Genomic DNA, 23,759 nt, shown 5'->3' with positions numbered 1-23,759 from the left:
GCCTCTATGCACTCCTACGACACCTGTATCTGCCCGAACAACGGCTGTTGTGCGACGTCTCCACACTGCTGGAACTAAACATATCATATGTTGAGCAGAGTGTGTGAGCAGCACAGACCTTTGATGGAGTTCCAACTCCAAAACCCTCGGGTGAGTGGCCATGAGTGGCAGACTTATGTGAAATCCCATCCCATCCATTGCACAGGACACGAAACATTAGCATGCGCTCATTACAACTCCGGATATGGCAGCTGCGTTAAGCAGGGTACAGGGTACAACACAGACCAGGCCCGAGCACCAGGAACAGGTGTTAGAAATACTGCAGCATCCGCCATTTCCTTCCAATTTTGGGGTTGTGGACCCGCCACCAACATTTCTGGACCTCAGTGAGGATGATGAGACACAGTTGCCATCAGGGCAAGCTGTGGTTATGTGTGGTTTGCAGTAAGGGGACAGTGCGCAATTGGAAGAGGAGTTGGTGGATGACGAGGCCACCGGCCCCACATAGACAGGAGTGATGTCTAGGGGCTAAAGCAGTGTAGATGTGGAGGGAAGCTAAATTAACCAAAATACTGGGTAGAAGCAGAGGCATAAACTTGGGTGATGTGTAGGGGCGAAAGCAGTGTAGATGTGGAGGGAAGCTAAGCAGCAAAAACAGTGGGTAGAGGCAAAGGTTTGCAAAACTCTAGCCTGTTGGAAGACTTATTCCTAGGTGTGGGACACGTTAATGGCCCCCCTGGACAATTTACCGCCACTAAGGGGCCTACTGTCACCAGGAGGGACACGTTAATGCCCCTCCCCGGCCAAATTACCGCCACTGAGGGGTCTAGTGTCACCAGGAGGGACAAGTATAGGCGCATGTTGTGGGAGTACCTGGCCGACCCCAGCTCTGTCCTCTCCGATCCCTCTGTGCCCTACACTTATTTTCTCATAACTTTTTCGGCAATACACAACTCCTGTCAAGTTCCCTTGGGATCTCAGAGGATGTGGCCTCAGTGCTGAAAAACACATATGAGTTCCCTTGGCAATGTGCTGTAAGAGAACCCTGGAGCTGTATTAAGTGACCATAGCATCTAGCATGGCTAAATGCATGGCAAAAATGTGTACCACTTACATGCATGGTAACTTCAGTGCTGGAGTTGTCAATGGACAGTGTAACGGTATTAGCTGAGGGAGCGCTGTCTTAACCACTTTTTGGCACAAAATTAAAGTCCAAAGCCAAGTATGGTGCAAGGATATGATGCAAGGACACCTACACATCTGTCTCTGACACATTAGGGAGTTCACCCTCATGCGCCGTATTGGCCTGCACCATCATGCGCCTCTTCCAAGCCACTCCACATCTCCCAGGCTTTTCATTTCAGGCAGAAGTACAGCACAACCCACCCCCATGCCCAAGCCTTTAACAGCCTCATCGAAAAACTTCTGGCCCTTTAGATGTTGGCGTTTAGGCTTCTAGATACTCCCTATGCTGGGCCTAGCCGTTACTACTTCTCGTGGTGTGCTGTCCACGCCTTGCACCTGCATGTGTCCCATAACATCAGTCGGGCACAGAGCTCCGCGCTTTGCTGCTGTTAGAATGGGGTCCCGCAGATTTGCCTTCCGGCGCACAGCGCCACCTACGGGCCAATCCAACCCTCGTTCCCGGCGGCGTGCGGTGAAGTCTCTAGAGACTAAGACTCAGTTTTCTCCGACTGAGCATGCTCGGACTTTTTGGAGTCGCTCACAGCCTAAGTGCCAGTTCTCTCTGACTGAGCATGAGCGGTGAGGTCATGGCCACCGCCCTTATTGGGCGGGGACTTTCCTTTAAAAGGAGTGAGTCGACGCCCGCCCGGCGCTCACACTTTATCTGAAAGTTACCAGACCTAATGACTGTAGTCCCAGGGAGAGTCTCCAGTGTTCAGGCAGGTTGCAGTATAGGGTGCTACTAGATAGACCAGTAAACCCTGAATGACTGACAGCTCTACACCAAGGCCTGGAGCAATAGACATTGTTCCGGCCTGTGGAGCTGCAGCAGGTGTAGTTCCCCAGATAGCCGTGCTCGCCTTGCCTAACATCATTGGAAGCTCCTAGCGGTGTGCAGGAGCTCTCCTAGCTACTACAGGGTCCTAGGTGTTTGCCTCCTCCTAGCTGTGTGCGGGAGCACCCCTAGCTATTACCGGGGATTATGTTTGTCGCTGACCTAGGGTGAGTGTTAACCCTGGGCAGCTGTCTTGTATTTGCTTTCAGCCTGTTCACATTGGGAGCTGCACTGTCCGTCACTCAGTGAGTTAACTGGTGAACGTGTGTTGCTCCCAGTTCATACTGTGCTGTACCGCCGTACTGTCGCATACGGACATACAGCCGCCCATAGGGCCTGTGGACCTCGCTGCAGTGCCTTTGCAGCCCAAGAGGTTCTGCGGTTTTAAAAATATTATTTATATATATATATATATATATATATATATATATATATATATATACCCAGAACCATAACAGCTGCAAGGTCCACTTGACCACCGACACATGGACAAGCGCCTGTGGTCAGGGATGCTGCTTATCTTTAATGACAGGCAGGGTGAATGTAGTGAAGTTTGGGACCGGGGTGCAAACTGGGGTGGCCTATCTCCTCTCCCACGCCAAAATTCATGGCAGGAGTAGACTGAAACCCTACTACGCTGCAACCTCCACCCTAGCTACTAGCGGCAAACGCTAAAACACTGGCGTGGGGAGATGTCAGCAGGATGTGCTTAAGCTCATCAGCTTGGGGGACAGACAGCACAGTGCCTCCGAGGTCAGGGATGCCATCCTGGCTGAGATGCCAATGTTTTGGCATCCCATTGCTTCACCACAGATGGTGTGAAGGGGAGTGGAAAATGGAGGAAATGGAGAGTGACCCTTACAGTTGGGGCCAGCAAAGGCATGCCCAGTAACACACTGGCACACATGGCTAACTTGATGTCTGATTGCCTTTCAAGAGTCTAACGCATACTTCACATCATGGAGAGCAAATAATACTGGATTTTTGCAAGCCTCGAACCCCGGTATAGGTCTAATGTCTGTTCCTATGTTATATTAGGGGAGAGGGAAAAAAATGCTAAAGTGATGCGTTTAGTGTACATAGACTGACTATTAATGTGTATTCCACTTAGTGTTGTTGGGGTTACACACCATCACAACCTGGCTAAAGCTTCTATAGCTGTTAAGAAAGTCAACATAACTTTACAGTATCCAAAAAGACAGCTGGTACCAACAGAGAGCAAGACAAATGTCAACAAAAGCTGTGAGCTTTGAACACCCACAGTGACTTTGGCGTCATTATAAGGGAGCGGGTGGTAATAAATAACTTGGCAGTGCCTAAAACCCAACAAGCTTACAACTATATTTACATTAAGATACACAAATGACACTTTTTAGGAGCATGTCATGAGACAAGCTGATAAGATCTTTCTTTTTGCAGTTTAATTTGAAAGTTAATAGCTGCCTTCATTTTAATTAAGGAGAAGGTGCAGACAGATTAGATTTAGAACATGTTGTCTTCATTGTCAAAATCCTCTATATAGGTAATGGGTTTTTTGGGCTGAGCTGTCTGGGAACGAGCTGGTGCAGCACTGAAAACCTGAGTGAATATGGCAAGAGCCTGAGACATAGGGTGAATGTATCCCCAAATTATTTGGGCAATTACCAGTCAGAAACTGGCACTATATGGCAGTAGCAAGAATTGAGAGTGTATATTTAGCCCCAATATAGTCTTTGAATTCCCAGTCAGACCCTAGCACTATATGCCAATAGCAAGAATTGAGGGTGTATGTAGCCCCAATATATTCTTTGAATTCCCAGTCATACCCTGGCATTATATGGCAGTAGCAAGAATTGAGGGTGTATGTAGCCCCAATATATTCTTTGAATTCCCAGTCAGACCCTGGCACTATATGCCAATAGCAAGAATTGAGGGTGTATGTAGCCCCAATATATTCTTTGAATTCCCAGTCAGACCCTGGCACTATATGCCAATAGCAAGAATTGAGGGTGTATGTAGCCCCAATATATTCTTTGAATTCCCAGTCAGACCCTGGCACTATATGCCAATAGCAAGAATTGAGGGTGTATGTAGTTACATAGTTACATAGTAGATGAGATTGGATAAAGAAATTAGTCCATCAAGTCCAACCTATAACCCTACAATCCCCTAGAGTGTTGATCCAGGGGAAGGCAAAAAACCCCATGAGGCTCGTGCCAATTAGCCTATTTCAGGGGGTAAAAATCCTTCCCGACTCCAAGTCTGGCAGTCAGTATAAAACCTTGCATCAACGTGTCCTTAAAATCTAGAGACCATAACCCATTATATTTTTCTCTTCAAGAAAGGCATCCAGGCCCTCTTTGAACTTGTTCAGTGAATCCGCCATCACCACTTCCTGGGGCAGAGAGTTCCAGAGCCTCATTGTTCTTACTGTGAAGAATCCCCGTCTATGTTTATGGTGAAACCTTCTCTCCTCCAGACGCAGAGGATGTCCTCTGGCCTAGGAGTAAAAATATCCTTAGAAAGTTCTTTGTATTGTCCCTTCATGTATTTGTATATTGTTATTAGATCTCCCCGTAGACGTCTTTTCTCTAAACTGAATAACCCCAAGTTTGTTAATCTATCGTTGTACTCCAGTCCACCCATTCCCCTAATCATTTTGGTTGCCCGTCTTTGCACTTTTTCAAGTTCACGTATGTCTTTCTTGTATATCGGGGCCCAAAATTGTGCACAATATTCTAAGTGTGGCCGTACCAGTGATTTGTATAGAGGAATAACTATGTCCTTGTCATGAGAATCTAGACCTCTTTTGATGGATCCCATAATTTTATTTGCCTTGGCAGCAGCTGCCTGACACTGGTTACTAAAGGTAAGCTTGCTGTCCACCAAAATTCCTAAGTCTTTTTCATTAACAGTCTTACCCAGTAATTTACTATTTAGTACATAGTCATACATTTTATTACATCGACAAAAGTGCATTACTTTACATTTGTCATCATTAAACTTCATGTAGCCCCAATATATTGTTTGAATTCCCAGTCAGACCCTGGCACTATATGGCAGTAGCAAGAATTGAGGGTGTATGTAACAATTCTATTGTTAGGGGAATTACAGTGTATTCAAGTTAGTTTCTGGGGTGGAAGTGGGGGGGGGGCACATCGTTGTAACGTGGATCGGAGGTATATAGGGTATATAGGAATACACTGTCAGTGTATTCCATTCAGGATCCTCAACACTGTGGAAAGCTGGGTTGCGGCGATTGAGCCCGTCAGTGCCACGTTACACTGACAAGCTTCTCCCTGGAATTTAGCTCTTAAAAGAGCTGTTGGTTGTCTTCTCCTTCCTATCCTAGCCTGTCCCTGCCTACCCAGAATCTAAGCCCTAGCTAAATGGATGGAAACCTCCGTCCCCGGTGAATTGCAAGCTCAGAATGACGCAAACCTGGGCGGCGCTGTTCTTCTAAATCAGAGGTCACATGTTTTCGGCAGCCAATGGGATTTTAGTATTTTTTTTTCAATGTCCCTGTTGTCGTACTTCCTGTCCCACCTACCCTGTGCTGTTATTTGTGCAAAAAAGGCGCCAGGGAAGGTGGGAGGGGAATCGAGTTATCGCGCACTTTACCACGAGGTGTTCGATTCGATTAGAACATTGCGAACAGCCTAATATCCAATCGAACATGTGTTCGATAGAACACTGTTCGCTCATCTCTAGTTGATACCTTTTTAATGGCTAACTAATAATGATGACAGATTACAATGTTTCGGAACACTCGGCTCCTTTCTCAAGTAAGTTTAAAAACCATTTCTGAAGGATGCGTATTTATATATAAAAAGGACACATAGGGAGAGAATTCCAAGGGGAAGGGGGGTAGAGGTTTATTAGTAATTGGTAGAGATAATGTAAACACTTACAGGTTCTTATCAGTTCTCAGGGTCTCAGGTCAGTGATTTCTGTAAGATGCCATAAAACCATATGACAGGTTAAGCCCCTTCTCCAGGGTTTGAAGCATATTACAGAAATCACTCTGCTTCAAACACTGAAGAAGGGGCTTAATCTATTGCATGGTTTTATGGCATCTTACAGAAATCACTGACCTGAGACTAGTTTTTTGTTTTTTTATATTTCCTACCCACTGGCTAACACGGTACGAGAACAAACATTTTCCTTTTACTGTAGTATAGTAATAGTGCAAGAAGAAACTGATGAGTGAACTGCAAATATTCACTAAATGGGGTTTGTTCATCTCCAAACAAGACTTATTAGCCCAAAGTGGAACAATTCAAGCATAAAAAGACCTTTCTCAAGCAAGGATTAAGGAAAAGGCCCAAAACAAACACTTTCCGCTAATAAAGTCCTTTTATTAGGATTAAATTAATAATATTTTAACTGATTTATCAATTATTATTTTTATTCATTCTTAGGTACAAAAGATAAAATGCATCATGCTGGATATAACTGGACCTTTTATAACCGAACCATACATGACTGGTCCTTGTATAACCACAACGTAGAGTATGCCCTATATAACCAAGATGGGTTCCAAGATGACTGTGCAGAACAAACCTTTTCTGACCTGGAGTAAGTTTCTATTTCTCCTTCTTTTATACTTTCCTCATGTAGTTACTCCTTTTGTTTATTATTTGTATAGATCCTGGCTTCTGTTATATAATGGTTGGGCTCTGTTCACATCTACACCGGAGCCTCCATCTCAGATTTGATTATATTTGAAGCGGAAAAATCTCAGCGCTGTAGCCCTATGTCACCATCAATATTATGTGAATCTTCACATAATTGGAGGTACCTTATTGTAAGCCAGGGGAATGGTGTAATGCTTCATGTCTCCTGTGGGGGCGCTGCAGGAACATGAATTATATTATATTATAGAATTATATTATAGTGTATATGAAGCAATCATACATAGTGTATGTAGCCCCAATCATACATAGTGGAATAACATTTGTCATATATTTGGTATTTCAATTCATTTATAATTTTAAGATTTCCTCTTTAAGTGAATGGGATGTCTATTATTTATATCCAGAGAATGACAGATCTTATGATTAGAGATGAGCGAACACCGTTCGATCGAATAGGTATTTGATCGAATATCAGGGCGTTCGATGTATTCGTTCTCAATCGAATACCAGGCCGCATACGCAGTATCCCCTCCCACCTTCCCTGGCGCGTTTTTTGCACCAATAACTGTACAGAGGAGGTGGGACAGGAACTACGACAACGGAGGCAGTGAAAAAAATTTAAAAAACCCATTGGCTGCCGAAAACATGTGACCTCCCATTTATAAGAACGACCGCTGTCCTATTCGCCATTTTTGCGGTCAGAGATAGGGAGAGAAAGACATCTGCTGAGGGCTAGATAGCGATTAGCTTCAGATAGGCAGGCAAGAACTAAAGAAGAAAACCAACAGCTCTTCTCAGAGCTATACACTGTAGGGACATCAGTCCAGCTTTCCCCGAACGGTGGAAAACAGGGATACACAACAGATACAAGTTCATATATAGCGGAGAAACAGCTTTCATTGTTGGCTGCCGCACACAGAATAGCTGGAATACACAGCAGTGACATCATATAGAGCTGAAAAAAGTCTTTAATTTTGGGGGGTACTGAAAAATAGCAGCAATCCACAGCAGTTACAAGTTCATATATAGCTGGAAAAAGCCTTTCATTTTGGGGTTTCTTTAAAAATAGCAGCAATCCACAGCAGTTACAAGTTCATATATAGCTTTAAAAAGCCTTTAATTTTGGGGTGTCCTGAAAAATAGCAGCAATCCACAGCAGTGACAAGGTCCTATTTAGCTGACAAAAACCTTGAATTTTGAGGTGTCCTGAAAAATAGCATCAATCCACTGCAGTTATTTTTTGCTATATACGTGCAATGCAGCTTTTCAGGCTGTGTAACCCCAAAACAAGGATACAGAGCAATTAGGTCAGGCTATGTATGCTCAATCCAGATATCCAGGGTGTGTACCCCCAAAACCTAGGTGGGGGACACTGAAATTCAGTCAGGTTATGTCCGCTCAATCCAGTTGTTCACAGTGAGTAACCCCAAAACCTAGGTGGGAGAGACAGAAATTCAGTCAGGCTATGTCTGCTCAATCCAGATATCCAGGGTGTGTACCCCCAAAACCTAGGTGGGAGAGACAGAATTTCAGGCAGGATATGTCCGCTCAATCCAGTTGTTCACAGTGTGTAACCCCAAAACCTGAGTAGGAGACCCAGAAATTGTCAGGCTATATCAGTTCAATCCAATTTTTAAGGGTCTACCCCCTAAAGCTAAGTGGGAGACACAGAAATTCAGTCACACTATATCAGCTCAATCCAATTTTTTGTTCAATCCAGTATTTTGCTCTCCATGATGTGAACTATGCCTTTGTCTCCTGAAAAGCAACCCAACATGAAGTCAGCCATGTGTGTCAGTGTGTTACTTGGCATGACTTTGCTGCCCCAACTGTAAGGGTCACTCTCCATTTCCTCCATATTCCACACCCCTTCAGGGTGAAGCAATGGAATGCACTGAAGTGCACCCTCTAGCCTCGTGTGGGACAGGGACATCAGATGCCACTCCATTCCCCTCGTCTTCCTCCGCCAGCCAACGGTGCAAAGATGAGAGGAGTGTGCTCTAAATGTTTTCTGCCTAGCAGAGGTTCTCACTTATGGAAATGGACACACTTTGACCTGTATATCAGACATAATGGTGTAGGTTTCAAAGAAACATTGCACCAAGTTGAAAGCTCCAGATCTGCTACCAGGTTCCGGCCATTATCACATACGCAAAAATGCCAGGCCCCAGGTGCAGCAGGGAAAAACACATTGCCATCTCAGCCAGGATGGCATCCCTGACCTCGGAGGCACTGTGCTGTCTGTCCCCCAAGCTGATGAGCTTCAGCACCGCCTGCTGACGTCTCCCCACACCAGTGTTACAGCGTTTGCCGCTTGCAGCTGGGGTGGAGGTTGCAGCGCAGTAGGCTTTCAGATAACTCCTGCCATGAATTTTGGGCTGGAAGAGGAGATAGGCCACCCCAGTTTGCACCCAGGGCCCAGACTCCACTACATTCACCAGGCCTGTCATTACAGATAAGCAGCATCCCTGACCACAGGCACTTGTCCATGTTTCGGTGGTCAAGTGGACCTTGCAGCAAAGCACGGAGCTCTGGGCCCGACTGATTTTATGGGACACATGCAGGTGCAAGGCAGGGACAGCACACCAAGAGAAGTAGTAACGGCTATGCCCAGCATAGGGAGGTGCCCCAGCTGCCATCTGCTGATGGAAGGCCTGGGTATCCAGAAGCATAAACGCCAACATCTCCAGGGCCAGCATTTTTTAGATGAGGCCGTTAAAGGCTTGGGCATGTGGGTGGCTTGCACTGTACTTCTGCCTGCCATGAAACACCTGGGAGATAGGGAGTGGCTGGGAAGAGGCACATGATGGTGCAGGCCAAAATGGCAGATGAGGGTGAACTCCCAAATGTCAATACAAAAAACACCTCAAATTAAATAACATACATAGTCTCAAAACCAAATAGATACTTAAACCAAAACAACTCGAGACAGAAACAAAAATACTTATAAAAATAGAAAAATATTTATTAATTCACAGATAAACAATACAAAATACATGGGGAGACAACAGAAGACAATCTACCACAAAGTAGCAGACTATACTGAATCCTCTCACTGGTGAGATGGGCAGAGGGAAGTCCCCCGGTGATACCAAACATATATCCAAGGGGAAGGTACCGATCAAATATATATAAACATGTCAGAACAAGAAAATCATATATAAATATAAATAAACAGTACATACCTACAGTCATGTTGAAACACAAATATAAACGGTCACCAAGGATGGGGGAAAAGCCGCTGCACACTACCAGTGAGATCAAAGTATGACCGCCTGACGCGCGTTTCGCCTGGATGGCTTCATCAAGAGGCGCCCAAATGAACTCCCAAATGTGTCAGAGATAGATGTGTAGGTGTCCAGGCTGGTGTAAACAGTTGAAGAGGCAGTGTCGGCAACGCCAGGTGACGATTGTCCTGCATTTGCTCTCTCCCACTGAGCCCAGAGCTTGCCTTCCAAATGACAGCGCACGCAAAAGGTGGTGAAGTTGCTCTTTTCAGAGCCCCTACTCAGTTTAGACTTTGTAAAGTGTGCAAACCACACTAAATTTGTCATGTAACTGGTGACACTAGGCACCTCAGTGTCTCTTGAAAAGCAACCTAACATGAAGTCAGCCATGTGTGCCAGTGTGTTGCTTGGCATGACTTATAATGAGCTTCTAACCAGCACAGTTGGGGGAATCAGGGTGGATTGAGCCTCTAACCAGAAGAGTTTGGGGGCTTTAGTGTGAATTGAAGCTAGTCAGAGCAGAATTGTGCAACTCAGATGGAGGAGAATGAGGAGGAGGAAGAATTGTAGAGGGTGAGCACACACATCTAACTTCATGTCAGGGTGCTTGACACTGCTGGAAATGAAAATGATGGGTTTATGCAGTGGCTGCACATTTTCATCAGCCGGTCAGCACTGGCAGCTGGCTATGCTTATCCGTGATGATGCCACCGGCTGCGCTGAAGACAATGTGTAGAACGCAAGTTCCAGCCAGAAATCCAACTTGGAGACCCACTAAATGTAGGGCGCAGAGGGATCGGAGAGGATAGGACTGGGGTTGCCCAGGTACTCCCGCAACATGCACCTATACTTGTCCCTCCTGGTGACACTAGGCCCCTCAGTGGCGGTAATTTGGCCAAGGGGTGCCATTAATGTGTCCCAGACCTAGGAATAAGTCTTGCAACAGGGTAGAGTTTTGCATGAGTGGCCTTGCTGCCTCTTGACATGCTTTTGCCTGTAGCCACCATTTTTGCTGCTTAGCTTGTTTCCACATCTACACTGCTTTCGCCCCTAGACATCATGCCTCTGCTTGTAGCCACCTTTTTTGTTGCTTACCTTGCCTCCACATCTACACTGCTTTCCCCGCTAGATATCACCCCTGTCAATGTCGGGTTGGTGGCTTCCAACTCCTCTTCCAAATCCTCACTGTTCCCTTATTGCAAACCACACATAACCACAGCTCGGGCCTGGTCTGCGTTGTACCCTGCACCCTGATTAACGCAGCTGCCATATCTGGAATTGTGATGAGCGCATGCTAATGTTTTGTTTCCAGTGGAAAGGATGGGATAGGATTTCACATAAGTCTGCCACCCATGGAAACTCATGGTGCAAAATCTGAGGGAGCTGACTTTGATGAACCCTTGGGTTTTGGAGATGGAACTCCATCAAAGGTCTCTGCAGCTCACACACCCTGCTCAACATATGGTATCTAGGGTTTCAGTGTGTGGGGATGTAGCACAATAGCCGGTGTTCGGGCAGATGGAGGCGTTGCTGGAGTGTTTTGAGGCTAGTAGCGGCTCCTGTACACTTGCAAAAGTGGGCACACAAGCGCCGCACTTTCACCAGTAGCTCGTGTACATTGGGTATGGTTTCAAAAAATATTGCACCACTAAGTTAGACGTGGGCCAAGCATGAAACGTGTTGGAGGCTGGCACGCTCCAGAGCCACTACCAGGTTCCTGCCGTTATCACACATGACAAAAATGCCTGGGCCCAGGTGCAGCAGGGAAAAACACATTGCCATCTCAGCTAGGATGGCATCCCTGACCTCGGAGGCAGTGTGTTGTCTGTCCCCCAAGCTGATGAGCTTCATCGCGGCCTGCTGACGTCTCCCCATGCCAGTAGTTGGGGTTGATTCAACGGCGGAGGAGGAGGAGGAGGGTGGTGTTTCAGCACTCCTGCCAGGAATATTGGGCAGGGAGACAAGGCAAAGCCGGCTGCCACAGTTTGCGACCCGGTCCCAGCCTCATCTACATTCAGCCAGTGTGCCGTGATTGGTGGTCAAGTGGAACTTTGTGCAAAGCGCAGAACTTAGGGCCCGCCTGATGTTACGGAACACATGCTGGTGCAAGGCTCAACTAACCCCAACGGCCAAAAACGCTGCTGGTGCATGACTCAACTCACCCAAAGGGCCAAAAACTAAATCTCTGCTGGTTAAAAGCTCAACTCACCCAAAGGGCCTAATATTCTGCTGGTGCAATGCTCAACTCAATTAAAGGTGCAATGTTTAGATGGCTTCTTTCCAAACCGAGGATGATTCCTTTCGGTAAGATGTGATGGCTGTTTCCAGCCCTGATTATCCTGGTTGATCATGTTCGGTAATGAGGCAGCTCAGCATGAGGATCTTGTACGTTAGGTTGTCCTTGCCCACTAATATGCATGAAGACTCGATCACAGTAAATGTCCTTATTTTTCTCCAATTCAATCTCTGAATGAACTGCTCTGACAAATGGCCTAGGCCAGGGGTGCTCACACTTTTGCTGCAATGGCAATCACTGGGTTTTCCTGTTCTGGTTCCAAAGAATCTTGTCTTGCTTGAAGAAGAGACCATCTTAGTCTGACTGCTGGTTGCTTGTGCTGCAGCATTTGGAGTCGGGTCTGTCAGCCTTGTGATGAACTCCTTATTCTGGATCCCATTACTTTCAACAGTCTCTAAAGTCTTTTGACACTTTGCATTTTGTTCAGTTCCAAAGGACTCTGTGTTTAGATTTGGCTCAGTCGCAGCTCCAGGACATGCTATGGAAGGCAAGGTTTCCTTTAGTGGCTCCATCTCAGCAGGATGATGATGATTGATGATGGTGAAGCTTGGTTACATCTGGTGTTGGAAGGGAAAGTGGTTTCTGATCTACAGCTAAAGTACTGGAGCATGTTGTTTGGACTATTAACACCTGATCAGAACCCTGTAGAGGTAATGTAGAGTCCAATATTAGAGGACCATTACCGCTAGTAGTGGTTTCAGCCAATTCTCCACCTTTGCGGTCCTCTAAATAAAAGTTACCCCAGGACTTGATGCCAAAAAGTTATCAATTTCACAATCACAATCAAGGCCAATGTCTGGGTCCTCAGTCCAATCCACTGCATCAATCCAACACAATGAGAGTGATGGTTCTGGAACTACCGTTTTAGGGGCAAAGAGTCTTAAAGGGGCTAACACTCTGCTGGTGCAAGGCTGAAGTCACCTGAAGGGCCTCAATCTCTGCTGGTAGCTCAGCTTAAGGGCCTGTAATTTAATTTGGAAGGACTCACGTTAAAGGCCATAAGTGAATTTTGGAAGGTCTTACCACATCACTCACACACACACACACACACACACACACACACACACACACACACACACACACACACACAATGACAGGTCAGGGTGGGGACTGTTGGATTTCCCATTGTCTATTCCATCTGTGGTTGTCATGGGCAACGTGATTTAAAGAGGTGCTTTTTAATGTTTGTTTAGCTTAAATTGGGGTTTGTGTCCATCCATTTGGGGAGTAAATAAGGTTTCCAGGTATTTTGCCACTTTCATAGTGTTTTTTTTTTGTGTGGAAAGTGTGTAGTTGTTAGGCTGTGATGTTGGGGTAATAGAGGGTCTTTGGTGTGTTAGATGCCCCCAGACATGCTTCCCCTGCTGTCCCAGTGTCATTCCAGAGGTGTTGGCATCATTTCCTGGGGTGTCATAGTGGACTTGGTGACCCTCCTGAGTCGAATGGTGGGATCCCCTGAAACGAAGCATTTTTCCCCGTAGAGTATAATGGGGTTTGATATTCGTTTGAATAGTCCAATATTGAACGGCTATTCTAAACGAATAACAAATATCGAATATTTTACTGTTCGCTCATCTCTACTTATGATCTGGGGATCTCTGACTATGGACTGGCCCCTGACTGATAACTTCAGTCAAATGTAAGGAAAAAACACACAACAAAAACCCCCACAAAAACTGGTGTAATGAGCAGTTTGGAATATCTTGTGTGTGTTACTCCCAATCACAGCCTTGTACCCTAGAAGTAGCTGTGAGCTCGATCAACTGACCTGAGTGGGTGTGAACACAGCCAGAGAAATGACTCCACTACAAGAGATACAGAAAAAACGGTCTTGTTTCATATTTCAGAAGGAGAGGTAGGTTATATAAAAAAAGCCCCCCCACAGGTGTCCGGCTGGACTGATAGTGAACACAAAGTATAGAGGAGACAATGAACTTGAAATACAGAAAATTAACACAATGCAAAGTGATAGGATAAACAGAACTTAGAATCAAGCATCAGAAAAACCTACAAAAGTTCAAACTTCCAAGCAGTAAAAGGACTAGGGTTCACTGCACCCGGAACAACTGCTTGGAAATATGAGCTCAATACTTATCAAAAATCCAGATGGTATGCGTTACGGTTGACAGGATATAAAATAAACTAAATAATAAATATATCCTGCAGAGCCCACTGGGCTCTGAAATGCAGGGCATCCAGTTATGAACAAAGCCTGACAGTTGACTTCACTGCCGGGCTACACCACCAACTAAAGTGCTTCTCTGATAACTTCTCAGAGAAGCTGGCACTGCAGGACCAAGCAGCCGCTAAATGAATACAAAAGTCTTAGTGGTTACTTCACCACAAGACAGCACAACATCAATGACCGTGTGCTCTCATCAGCTTACTGAGCCGCACCCACACCACAGCCCCCTGCTGTGGAGTACCACAGGTAACAGCTTGCCTAAATTAACTGTCAGGCTGTGAAGCATATACCAGTGTTGAGCCAACACACAGCCGCAGCACATGTAAAAGTAAAGATTAGAGGCTAGCTACATGGGAATTCCCTGGGCAATTCCAGCTAAAGCCCTTCCTAGGTAAGGCAGCTTACTGCCAAACTAAGTCCTGTACTGCTGTGCAGCCTGTGGTATTTGAGTTAAGGCTAGAGCATAGACCAAAATAGCCTCCTTAAATGGAGGGAAGGCGGGACGGATCAGCCCACCCAGGTGCTCAAGCAAGATGCTAATAGGCTGACACCACTGTCAGTCAGCAGACCAGCCACACCTATCAGATTCAAGGGAATTAACCCCATGCATGCTGGACTGAGCCGACATAGTGGAACAGGCTGTGACTCTGATATCATGGCCGCACCTGCTGCACAGTCTTAACACTATGAACAGGAAGCAAGGTAAGCTGAATGAGTCAGGACTCAGGCACAGGTGAATAAAGCAGTTTCAAGCTGTATAAGACTGGCAACTGACAGCATGCAAAGGGGAATGAAATAGTCAAGAGCAGAAGTAACCAGAGAGGGGATTGGAAGCAGCGCTCAGAACCCCCCACAGCCTGTAATGTGTTCTCAGCACTGCAGAGGAGTTAATTAGGTTTGAGCGATCGGGATCTTTTCCAGCGGGATCGAGGTTGGAGGTTATCTCAAGATTGGCTCAACCCTAAAAGTGACTTTTCCCATAGAGAAGCATTGACTAGGGTTGAGCGATCGGGATCGGAAAAGATCGGATTCCGATTGGTGATAGAGCAAATTTCACGATCACGATCGGCTGGAAATTTATCGGAAATCGGATTTTAAAATCGATCCTGAAATCTCAAGATCGACTCAACCCTAGACTTAATCCCTTCTGAGGCAAAGACGCACTAAGCACTGACCCACAATGCAGCGTAATCCATACATGAGTGCTACAACAGAAATTGCATGCCCAGTGTGAACATTCCCCTGCAGCTCGTCAGATGATTCATGCGCCAAATGCCATATAAACACTCCGTGCCTGAACCTAACAGGCTGAAACTGCAAAGACGGGTCATAACAACAGACTCCTCCCAGCTGACACTGTTCACATTTGTGCTGCTTTGTCCTGTTGTTTGGACAACCAGAACACCAGACACATGGACTGCTAAGATAGTGAACACCAATGGTGCTCAAAAGACCCCATTAATTATAATAATATCCATATGGAGTCTATATTTATATACTGAAACCGGTAAATGAACCCGTCAAACTTTTTTTGTCTGGTAATTTTTGACTCATTTTAACAGTCTCTCTAAACAGATGTGAACATTGCCCAAGGGTTTGTTAAAAAATATCAGTCTGGTCAACTCTATATAAACAGTCCAGTAGTCTACATTTGTCCTATTTGTTACAATGTGTCAGTGACTGTATCCAAAGCAGTAAGATCTCAGTGTCAAGACCTTGTTTTGTTTTATAAAGTTGTTTTTTTTTTTTTTTTTTTTTTTTTTGGGGGGGGGGGTTGGATGCAGTGGTCTGGGGTGTGGTGGTGGTGGTTTCCTTGCCATTGGGCCATCTGCTTGGGCATTTGGTATCAGCCTTTTGAGTACACCTAAGGTTCTTTGGATCGAACCTCAGGTGTGGGTCATTATCCTATGGGACTATCCTGGGGCCTTTATAAGGAAGAGGGTTGGCTCCATTAGTTGCTGGTTTTCGTGGTTACTACCTAGAACTCGTGGCTCTGGGAGGAGGATTGTTTGGTAGAATTGCAACTGACTAGGAAGCGGTGTGAGTGATGCCTTGTGTGTGAATCTGGTTTTCCCCTCCACACTTCTACTCTGCCCTGTCCTCAGTTCTGGTTGCCTGGCACTATCTGGTTATTTGTGAGGTTTGGGTTCCAGTTTGTTTTGCCCCAGTCCTGTGTTAACCCTTTCCTCACCTCTCCACTGTCCCTCTCCTCATTCTCTTGTTACGTATTGTGTTGTGCTGCGTGTCCGTTGTCCAGCACATCCCTTCCTGTTTGGTGTGTCTGCAGCTGCACCTTGGTTTCTGCAGGGGTGACCACCTTAGTATCCCCAACCCCTAACTCTCTTGTAGCTCTCGCCCCATCGGTCTGCTAGGTCTTCGTGCTAGAGAACCAGGAGTTATCGGGGCCAAGGCTAGCTTGGGAACAGCTGACCACCACCCGCAGGCAGGACCTAGCTAGCCGCCGTAGCGTCAGTGGTAGTCTCCTTCCTCTGTTCCCTTTAGCGGTGCAGTCTGAAGTCCAGATTCAAGGTCTGGGCATAGACACGAACGTAACACTCAGCTATATGCAAATTGTAATACAGGAGGCAGGTCTTTAGACTTTTCTACCTGTGGTCCAGAAATCGGTGGGCAGCATTTCTTTATTTTGCTTGCTTATATAGCATCATCATATTCCGTGGCGCTTTACGTAGTTATCATCAGTCACTGTCCCAAATAGGTCTCACAACCTAAGTTTTCTGCCAATATTGGAGTGTAGAAGGAAACCCATATGAACACGGGAAACATACAGACTAAGCCCAGTGCTAACGACTGAGGCACCGAACCATCATGGAAAAGTATAAGGGTAAGTTCACACAGGGTGTTTTGGACCAATTCCTGAGGCAGAGGCCGCCTGTATTGGGCACTGTACCAACATCCAGTCGTGCACTCCACTCCGGATTAGCCCCAATGAATAGGCCTAGTCGGGAGGAGGGAGTGTCTTCAGGCCGAATAGTAAGGCGAAACGGCCTGAAGAATGAGTACCTCCCTTCTTTTTCCAGCAGCTGGAACAAGCCGGCTCCTGGAAAAAAACACTTGACTGGCTCCCATTTATTTCAATGGGAGCCGTCTTTTTGGTCAGAATTTTGAGGCTGTATTCCCTGTGTGAACTTACCCTAAAGCTTGAATTAAAGCTGGAAGGAGTTGGGGCTAAAGATGTTATAATGTACTTCAGAATTACGCCAAGGCATAAATTTCTATGCAAAATATTCTGAGCTGAGGCCCCAAGTTGCAGAAAGACAGTGTATTTTTTTTATTTATTTTTTTTTTTATTTTTAGTCTGCAACACAAAAGCTGCATTTAATCTGCCTTAGGTTTGAGGTCCCACTGAGGAAATGCAGATTCTTTTGTTGCAAATTTTGCTGCATTTTTTGAGCAAAAGCTAGGAGTGGATTGAGCAGAAGGGAGGAGTATAAGAACTTCCTATATATTTCCCATTCCTTCTGTAGCCACTCCTAGGTTTGGCTAAAAAAAAATGCAGCAAAATCTGCAACAAAAGAAGCTGTGTTTCTGCAACATGGGGCCTTAGCCTTAGTATTATTAGTTATAAAGCCTGGAAAAGCACAATGTTTTACAGTCTCTGCAAAAGTGGATGAGATTCTAGGAAATCCCAGCCACACTTTGCAGAAAAATACCTGCAACAGAAATGTTGTGATTTCCAAAACTGTTGTGTTTTTTGGAAATCACAGCATGGCTGTTATTTCTAAAGAAATGCCAGTGGTTTCCATGTAGGTATAATTGAACACAAGGTTTCTCCTCTTCACATAACTTACAAAGACATGAGACATAAGAAAGGAATCTCAACAAATGATGCTACTAATATGAAATCAAAGCATTAAAGGTAGTGTATTGTGGGGTGACCTAGCACCATAGTGTGACTTAATTTTAGGTTTTACCCCCATTCACCCTATATATTCTGGTATACATAGTAAATATTTATGAAGCTATAAATTCTTCATGAGTCTAACTTCTGTCTTATTATATCTTTTAAGTGAATACGTCAAGTTCCTAGTGAAGATATCAATTATATTCCAGGGCATCATTTCTGTCCTTGGGATTATCGGTAATGGATTAGTCATCTGGATTGCCGGATTCAGGATGAAGACAATCAGTGCCGTGTGGTTCCTCCACCTGGCCATAGCGGACTTCTTATGTTGTGCTTCTCTTCCTCTTCGCATTGCACAATGGGATTCCTTTTTCAAACAGAAATATTGCAGCATGTATACTTTTTGCAAAATAAGTATTATTCTGTTCACTGCAAACATGAGCGCCAGTATTCTTCTCCTGACAGCCATGAGTATTGACCGCTGTGTATCCGTCATGTGGCCATTTTGGGCTAAAGTCCACAGGACCCGTAGACTAGTGAGGATCACTGCAGGAGGCATCTGGGGGCTGAGTTTGCTCCTCTCGGGATTAGTATATTATCCATATCAATTATATGTTCTTGATGTAAATGAATGGTGTGTATTCTATTACGAACCTTATAATCCTAACGGAATAATGCAGACCATTTGGCCGATCAGGTTACTTATAATGTTTGTGATCCCTTTTCTCATCATCTTGACCAGTTATTTGATTATTTTCTTCAAAATTAGAAAAAGTAAGAGACCCCAGAGATCTCAGAGACCCTACAGGATCATCACCGCTGTTATATTGTGTTTCTTCATCTGCTGGTTTCCATATTACATCTGGCCAGTAGCAATGTCTGATAAATTCAACCTTGATTTCCATATACCTAATACTATTTTTATCATCCTGGCCGTCCTTAACAGTTGCCTCAATCCAATCATTTATGTTTTTATGGGCCAAGGTTTTAGACAAGGTTTCCTGAGATCCATCCTCGCCAGGGTTAAAGGAGTATTAAGTGAACTTCCTGATGACCTGTGTGAAGAACCAGAAGATGTTGGACCTGCTCACACTAGAGATGTGTAAATTATATTCCTCTTACCTATGTATAAAATATTAAAAGAATCTTTCAGAAGTCTAAGGAATGATAGCTGATATTTCATTTAATAGGATCTTTGTTAGGAAGAGAACCATGCCAATGTGGCCACAAACCAATGAAGCAAAGCAGGGATCATCATCTTTGTACAGATATGCAAATCAGCCTGCAAATGCATAGGGGGCGGGGTCTGATTTATGAGATTTGCCTACAGACAGCGGTGACACAGGCAAAGACAGAAATGTCATCCATAGCTACAGGGTTTTGTTGAACTGCTATTCTAGAAGAGATCTGAAGCACTTACCGCTGTTTGTAGCTAAATCTGGCAAGTCATCTCCCCCTGATGCTCTTCTAGGCTCATTTGCAAAAGAAACGAATGTTTCTGCTCTTATTAAAGTTCCATACACAGAACTATATTTGATTTGGGAGGAGTTTTGGAGTCCTTTGAATAACAAATTTAGAATAATAATAATAATAATAAAAAAAAAATTCCTCATAATCTGATATTTTTCATTTTTCAGCTTTACTTTTTAGACTGGGACAGAATCAGCAAAGCCATCTCATTATCTCTAGATATCAGGGTCTGCAGAGTCTTTTATGTATCTTCATTATCCTATCAGGGTTTCATCAATATAAAAAATGTATCACCTGAAATTTCTTCATGTGCTGCAATGTTTGATGGACTTTCTTATCTATCTATCTACTGTAAATGTATTATTGTTCGCATTACGTATTTGTGTAAGAAGCAGCTTATGAGAAATACATAATGATTAGAGAAAGATTTTGGTAAATAATTTTGAGGATATTGTTTTAATGACCAAATAAATAAGGAAATAGAACAAGTATTCTGTGTATCTATCTATCTATCTATCTATCTATCTATCTATCTATCTATCTATCTATCTATCTATCTATCTATCTGTAAAAGTGAGCCTATAAGTTTTTCAGACCTAGACATTGAGATTTCTGCCTATTATTCAAATAAAAACTGCTCCAACAACTTCAGATTAGATGTAGACATAGTTTGTTAAATTCTGACCAGGCATTTGGGCTAAGCAATGGCTCTCTGTCTGGCATCTCTTCCATAAATCCTTCTATGTCAACTGTGGATCTTTGGAGCTCCTCATTACATCATGCTATAGACCAAGTGATACTTTGATAGCACTCGGGGGAGGGGCTTATCCAATAAATTATGCAATAACTAATTGAATTAAGCCTTTTTTTTAATAGAAAATGAGATGTATACATATGCACTTAAAACTTGCAGCAAAACAGGAAAAACTCCAAGAGCGCTAATACTATCACAAGGCCATGCAATATGCTATTCTTATTTCCTCATGGTGGACCCTATATAACAAATAAAATAATTTCTACACTTTGCTCGCCCATGTTCAGTAACTGTAAAACTACATAGGAGGAGTGGACACAATGTATTGCCCTGGTGAAGTTGGGAACAGGAAGTGGCTCAGTGAGGAGGAAGTAGAGAAGGCAGATAACTGCATGGTACTGGAATTGGACCTGTTAGTATTAGCATCCCCTCATAATTTCCACCTCTAGGTTTCTCCTTAGTGTTCCTACTAACTGTTATGAATAGCAGGATACATTTAAAAATAAATAAATAAATAATAATAATAATAATAATAATAATAATAATAATACCCTGCAGAGCCCAACTCGGCTCTGAGCCGCAGATCTACCCTGGTGTGACCAAGACCGACAGTTAATATCACTGCCGGGCTACAACATCTGGGTACAAACAATAACTAAATGGATAAAATCTCTCCAGGACAGAGCAGCTGCAAATGAATACTAAAGTCTTGCAGTTATTTCACTGCAAGACTAACATAAAGAATGACTGTGTGCTCCCAGTAGCTTTCTGGACCTCACACACCACAGCTACCTGTTGTTGCAGCACCACCAGTAGCAGACTAACCAAGGTAGAAGTTCCCCCTGGAATATGCAATTTCTACTAAACTGAATAAAAGGCAGTTAACTGTACAAAATACATCTGTACCAATTAGTACAGGGTCATTAGGAACCCTACCTAACTAAGGCAGCTATTGCCTGAACTAATGTTTGCACATACATGCACAAAACAGAATTGAGGCTAGAGCACCAGGCTGCCAAACCAGCCTCTTTAAATGGAGGCTACAACTAAGAGGTTTTCAACCTCGAAACGCGTCAGCTGGTCATCCTTCTCACCAGGAATGTAGACCTGTAGCAACAGCTTCATCTTGCTATGCACCATGAAATTCTAATCAGTGCTAATAAACGGTAAGTTTTAAAAGAAACTTGGGAGTGGAGCCAGATTTTTCTTCTTCTTCACTGAATCACTTGTACAGTCTCATTTAGCTGTCCACACTGAAATTTCATTGTTTATAAAGATTACATTGTACATTGTAGATAATCTTTCAACACACTTTTCATTAACCACTTCATGTACATGAGGAATAGCAGTCTTTATTCTCTCAATACAGATGTGACCAGACTGAGATGATCTCCAGTTTAGTTAACCAATACATTTTATCATGAAATCAATTCTCAACAACATTGCAATATGTTAATAAAAGCTTTAAAGGCTACAGTTCATCCCCTAGTAACAGGGGTATCTTTCATCTCAGGATTTTACTTGCCCTCCTGTCTCCTCTCCCTTCCAATTCCAGGTTTTCAGCTCATTGCTGAGCAGAGATGCTGCTTGCAGTGAACGTTACTCTTAACTCTGGATGGATAAGAGAGACTCGGCTACAGAAACATATCTAGCCCTTATCAGGGTTCAAAACTAAGTATTCAATGTGAGTGAGACAAGAGAATATAGATGGACAGGAGTCATCATGCTGACCTGTGAGCAGGACTATAACCTAGGCACCCAGATGCAAACAGAGCAAAATAGATACCACTTTAGTTAGTTTCAAGTATGTGTCTGGCTATGATTAGAGGTGAGTGAGTAGGTATTCAAAATATTCATACTCGATCGGTTAAATCTAGAGATGAGCGAACAGTAAAATATTCGATGCTCATTATTCGTTTTGAATAGCCTCTCAATATTCAACTAATCAATAGAATATGGAACCCCATTATAGTCTATGGGAGAAAATGCTTCGTTTCAGGGGATCCCACCATACGACTCAGGAGAGTCACCAAGTCCACTATGACACCTCAGCAAATGATGCCAACACCTCTGGAATGACACTGGGACAGCAGGGGGCGCATGTCTGGGGGCATCTAACACACCAAAGACCCTCTATTACCCCAACATCACAGCCTAACAACTACACACTTTACACACTCAATACAACCTCTATCAAAGTGGGAAAATACCTGGAAACCTTCTTTACTCCCCAAATGGATGGACACAAACCCCAAGATAAAGAAACATTAACAAGCCCCCCTTTAAATAACATTGCCCATGACAACCACAGATGGAATAGACAATGGGAAATCCTTCAGTCCCCACCCTGACTTGTCATTGTGTGTGTGTGTGTGTGTGTGTGTGTGTGTGTGTGTGTGTGTGTGTGTGTGTGAGAGATGTGGTAAGACCTTCCAAAATTCACTTTTATGGCCCTTAACGTGAGCCCTTCCAAATTAAGTTCCAGGCCCTTAAAGGGGCTCTATCACTAGGAAAAGTCATTATTAACTAATCACACCTTTGCATAGCCCTTAGAAAGTCTATTTCACACCTAACTTTTGTATGTAGATTGCCTCAGTGGTTTCTGAATAAGTCCGTTTATATTCATATGCTAATTAGACTAGTGCACGATAGATGGTGCACACCTCTCCCTGCTGTTTCCTATGGGAGGCTCCTGCTGCTGCCAATGACTCGCTTCCTGTTTGCTTCACACACATAGAAGATAATGGGAGAGAGGAGGCTGCTGGGAACTTCCTGAGCTGGCTAGAGGCTCATTAGCATATGAATAAAAACAGACTTATTCAGACACCACTGAAGCAATCTACATACTAAAGGTAAGTGTGGAATAGACTTTCTAAAGCCTATGCAAGCATGTGTTTAGATAAAAATGACTTTTCCCAGTGATAGAGCCCCTTTAAGATGAGCTCCCAGCAGAGATTGAGGTCCTTCAGGTGACTTCAGCCTCTACCTGCAGAGTTTTAGGCCCTTTAACTTAGTTCAGCCTTCACCAGCAGAGATTTGTTGGTTCTTTGGGTGAGTTGAGCCCTTAAACAGCAGAGATTTAGTTTTTGACCCTTGGCGTGAGTGGAGCCTTTAAAATACAGTTTTTTTGGCCCTTGGAATGGGTAGAGCCATGCAGCAGCAGTGTTTTATTTTTTGGCCCTTGTGGTGACCCCTAAAAAATGAGATTTCTGGCCCTTGGGGGTGGGCCCTAAAACATTAATTTTCAGGCCCTTGGGGAGCGCTAAAAAATTAGATTTCAGGCCCTTGGGGGGGGGGGGGGTATACATGAAAAATTGATTGTAATAAAA

The 23,759-nt window shown here is 44.2% G+C and overlaps 1 protein-coding gene across 1 annotated transcript; it reads left to right on the top strand.

The window, feature by feature from the left end:
- Positions 1-1,078: 1,078 nt before the first annotated feature.
- LOC142210180 (N-formyl peptide receptor 3-like) lies at positions 1,079-19,312 on the top strand. The gene is made up of 3 exons (XM_075279206.1): positions 1,079-1,154; positions 6,421-6,577; positions 18,373-19,312. The coding sequence occupies exons 1-3, from the start codon at positions 1,079-1,081 to the stop codon at positions 19,310-19,312; spliced, it is 1,173 nt and encodes a 390-aa protein (XP_075135307.1).
- Positions 19,313-23,759: the final 4,447 nt, after the last annotated feature.

Source organism: Leptodactylus fuscus, chromosome 6, assembly GCF_031893055.1.
Source record: "Leptodactylus fuscus isolate aLepFus1 chromosome 6, aLepFus1.hap2, whole genome shotgun sequence".
Taxonomy (NCBI): domain Eukaryota; kingdom Metazoa; phylum Chordata; class Amphibia; order Anura; family Leptodactylidae; genus Leptodactylus; species Leptodactylus fuscus.
The sequence above is the reverse complement of the archived record's forward strand: the minus strand, read 5'-3'. Positions and strand labels throughout refer to the sequence as shown.

Coding starts and splice junctions, on each gene's coding strand:
- LOC142210180 (XM_075279206.1), top strand. CDS start 1,079: ATGGCTAAATGCATGGCAAAAATGTGTACCACTTACATGCATGGTAAC. Junction 1,155..6,420: donor TGGAGTTGTCAATGGACAGT/GTAACGGTATTA, acceptor ATTCATTCTTAG/GTACAAAAGATAAAATGCAT. Junction 6,578..18,372: donor CAAACCTTTTCTGACCTGGA/GTAAGTTTCTAT, acceptor ATATCTTTTAAG/TGAATACGTCAAGTTCCTAG.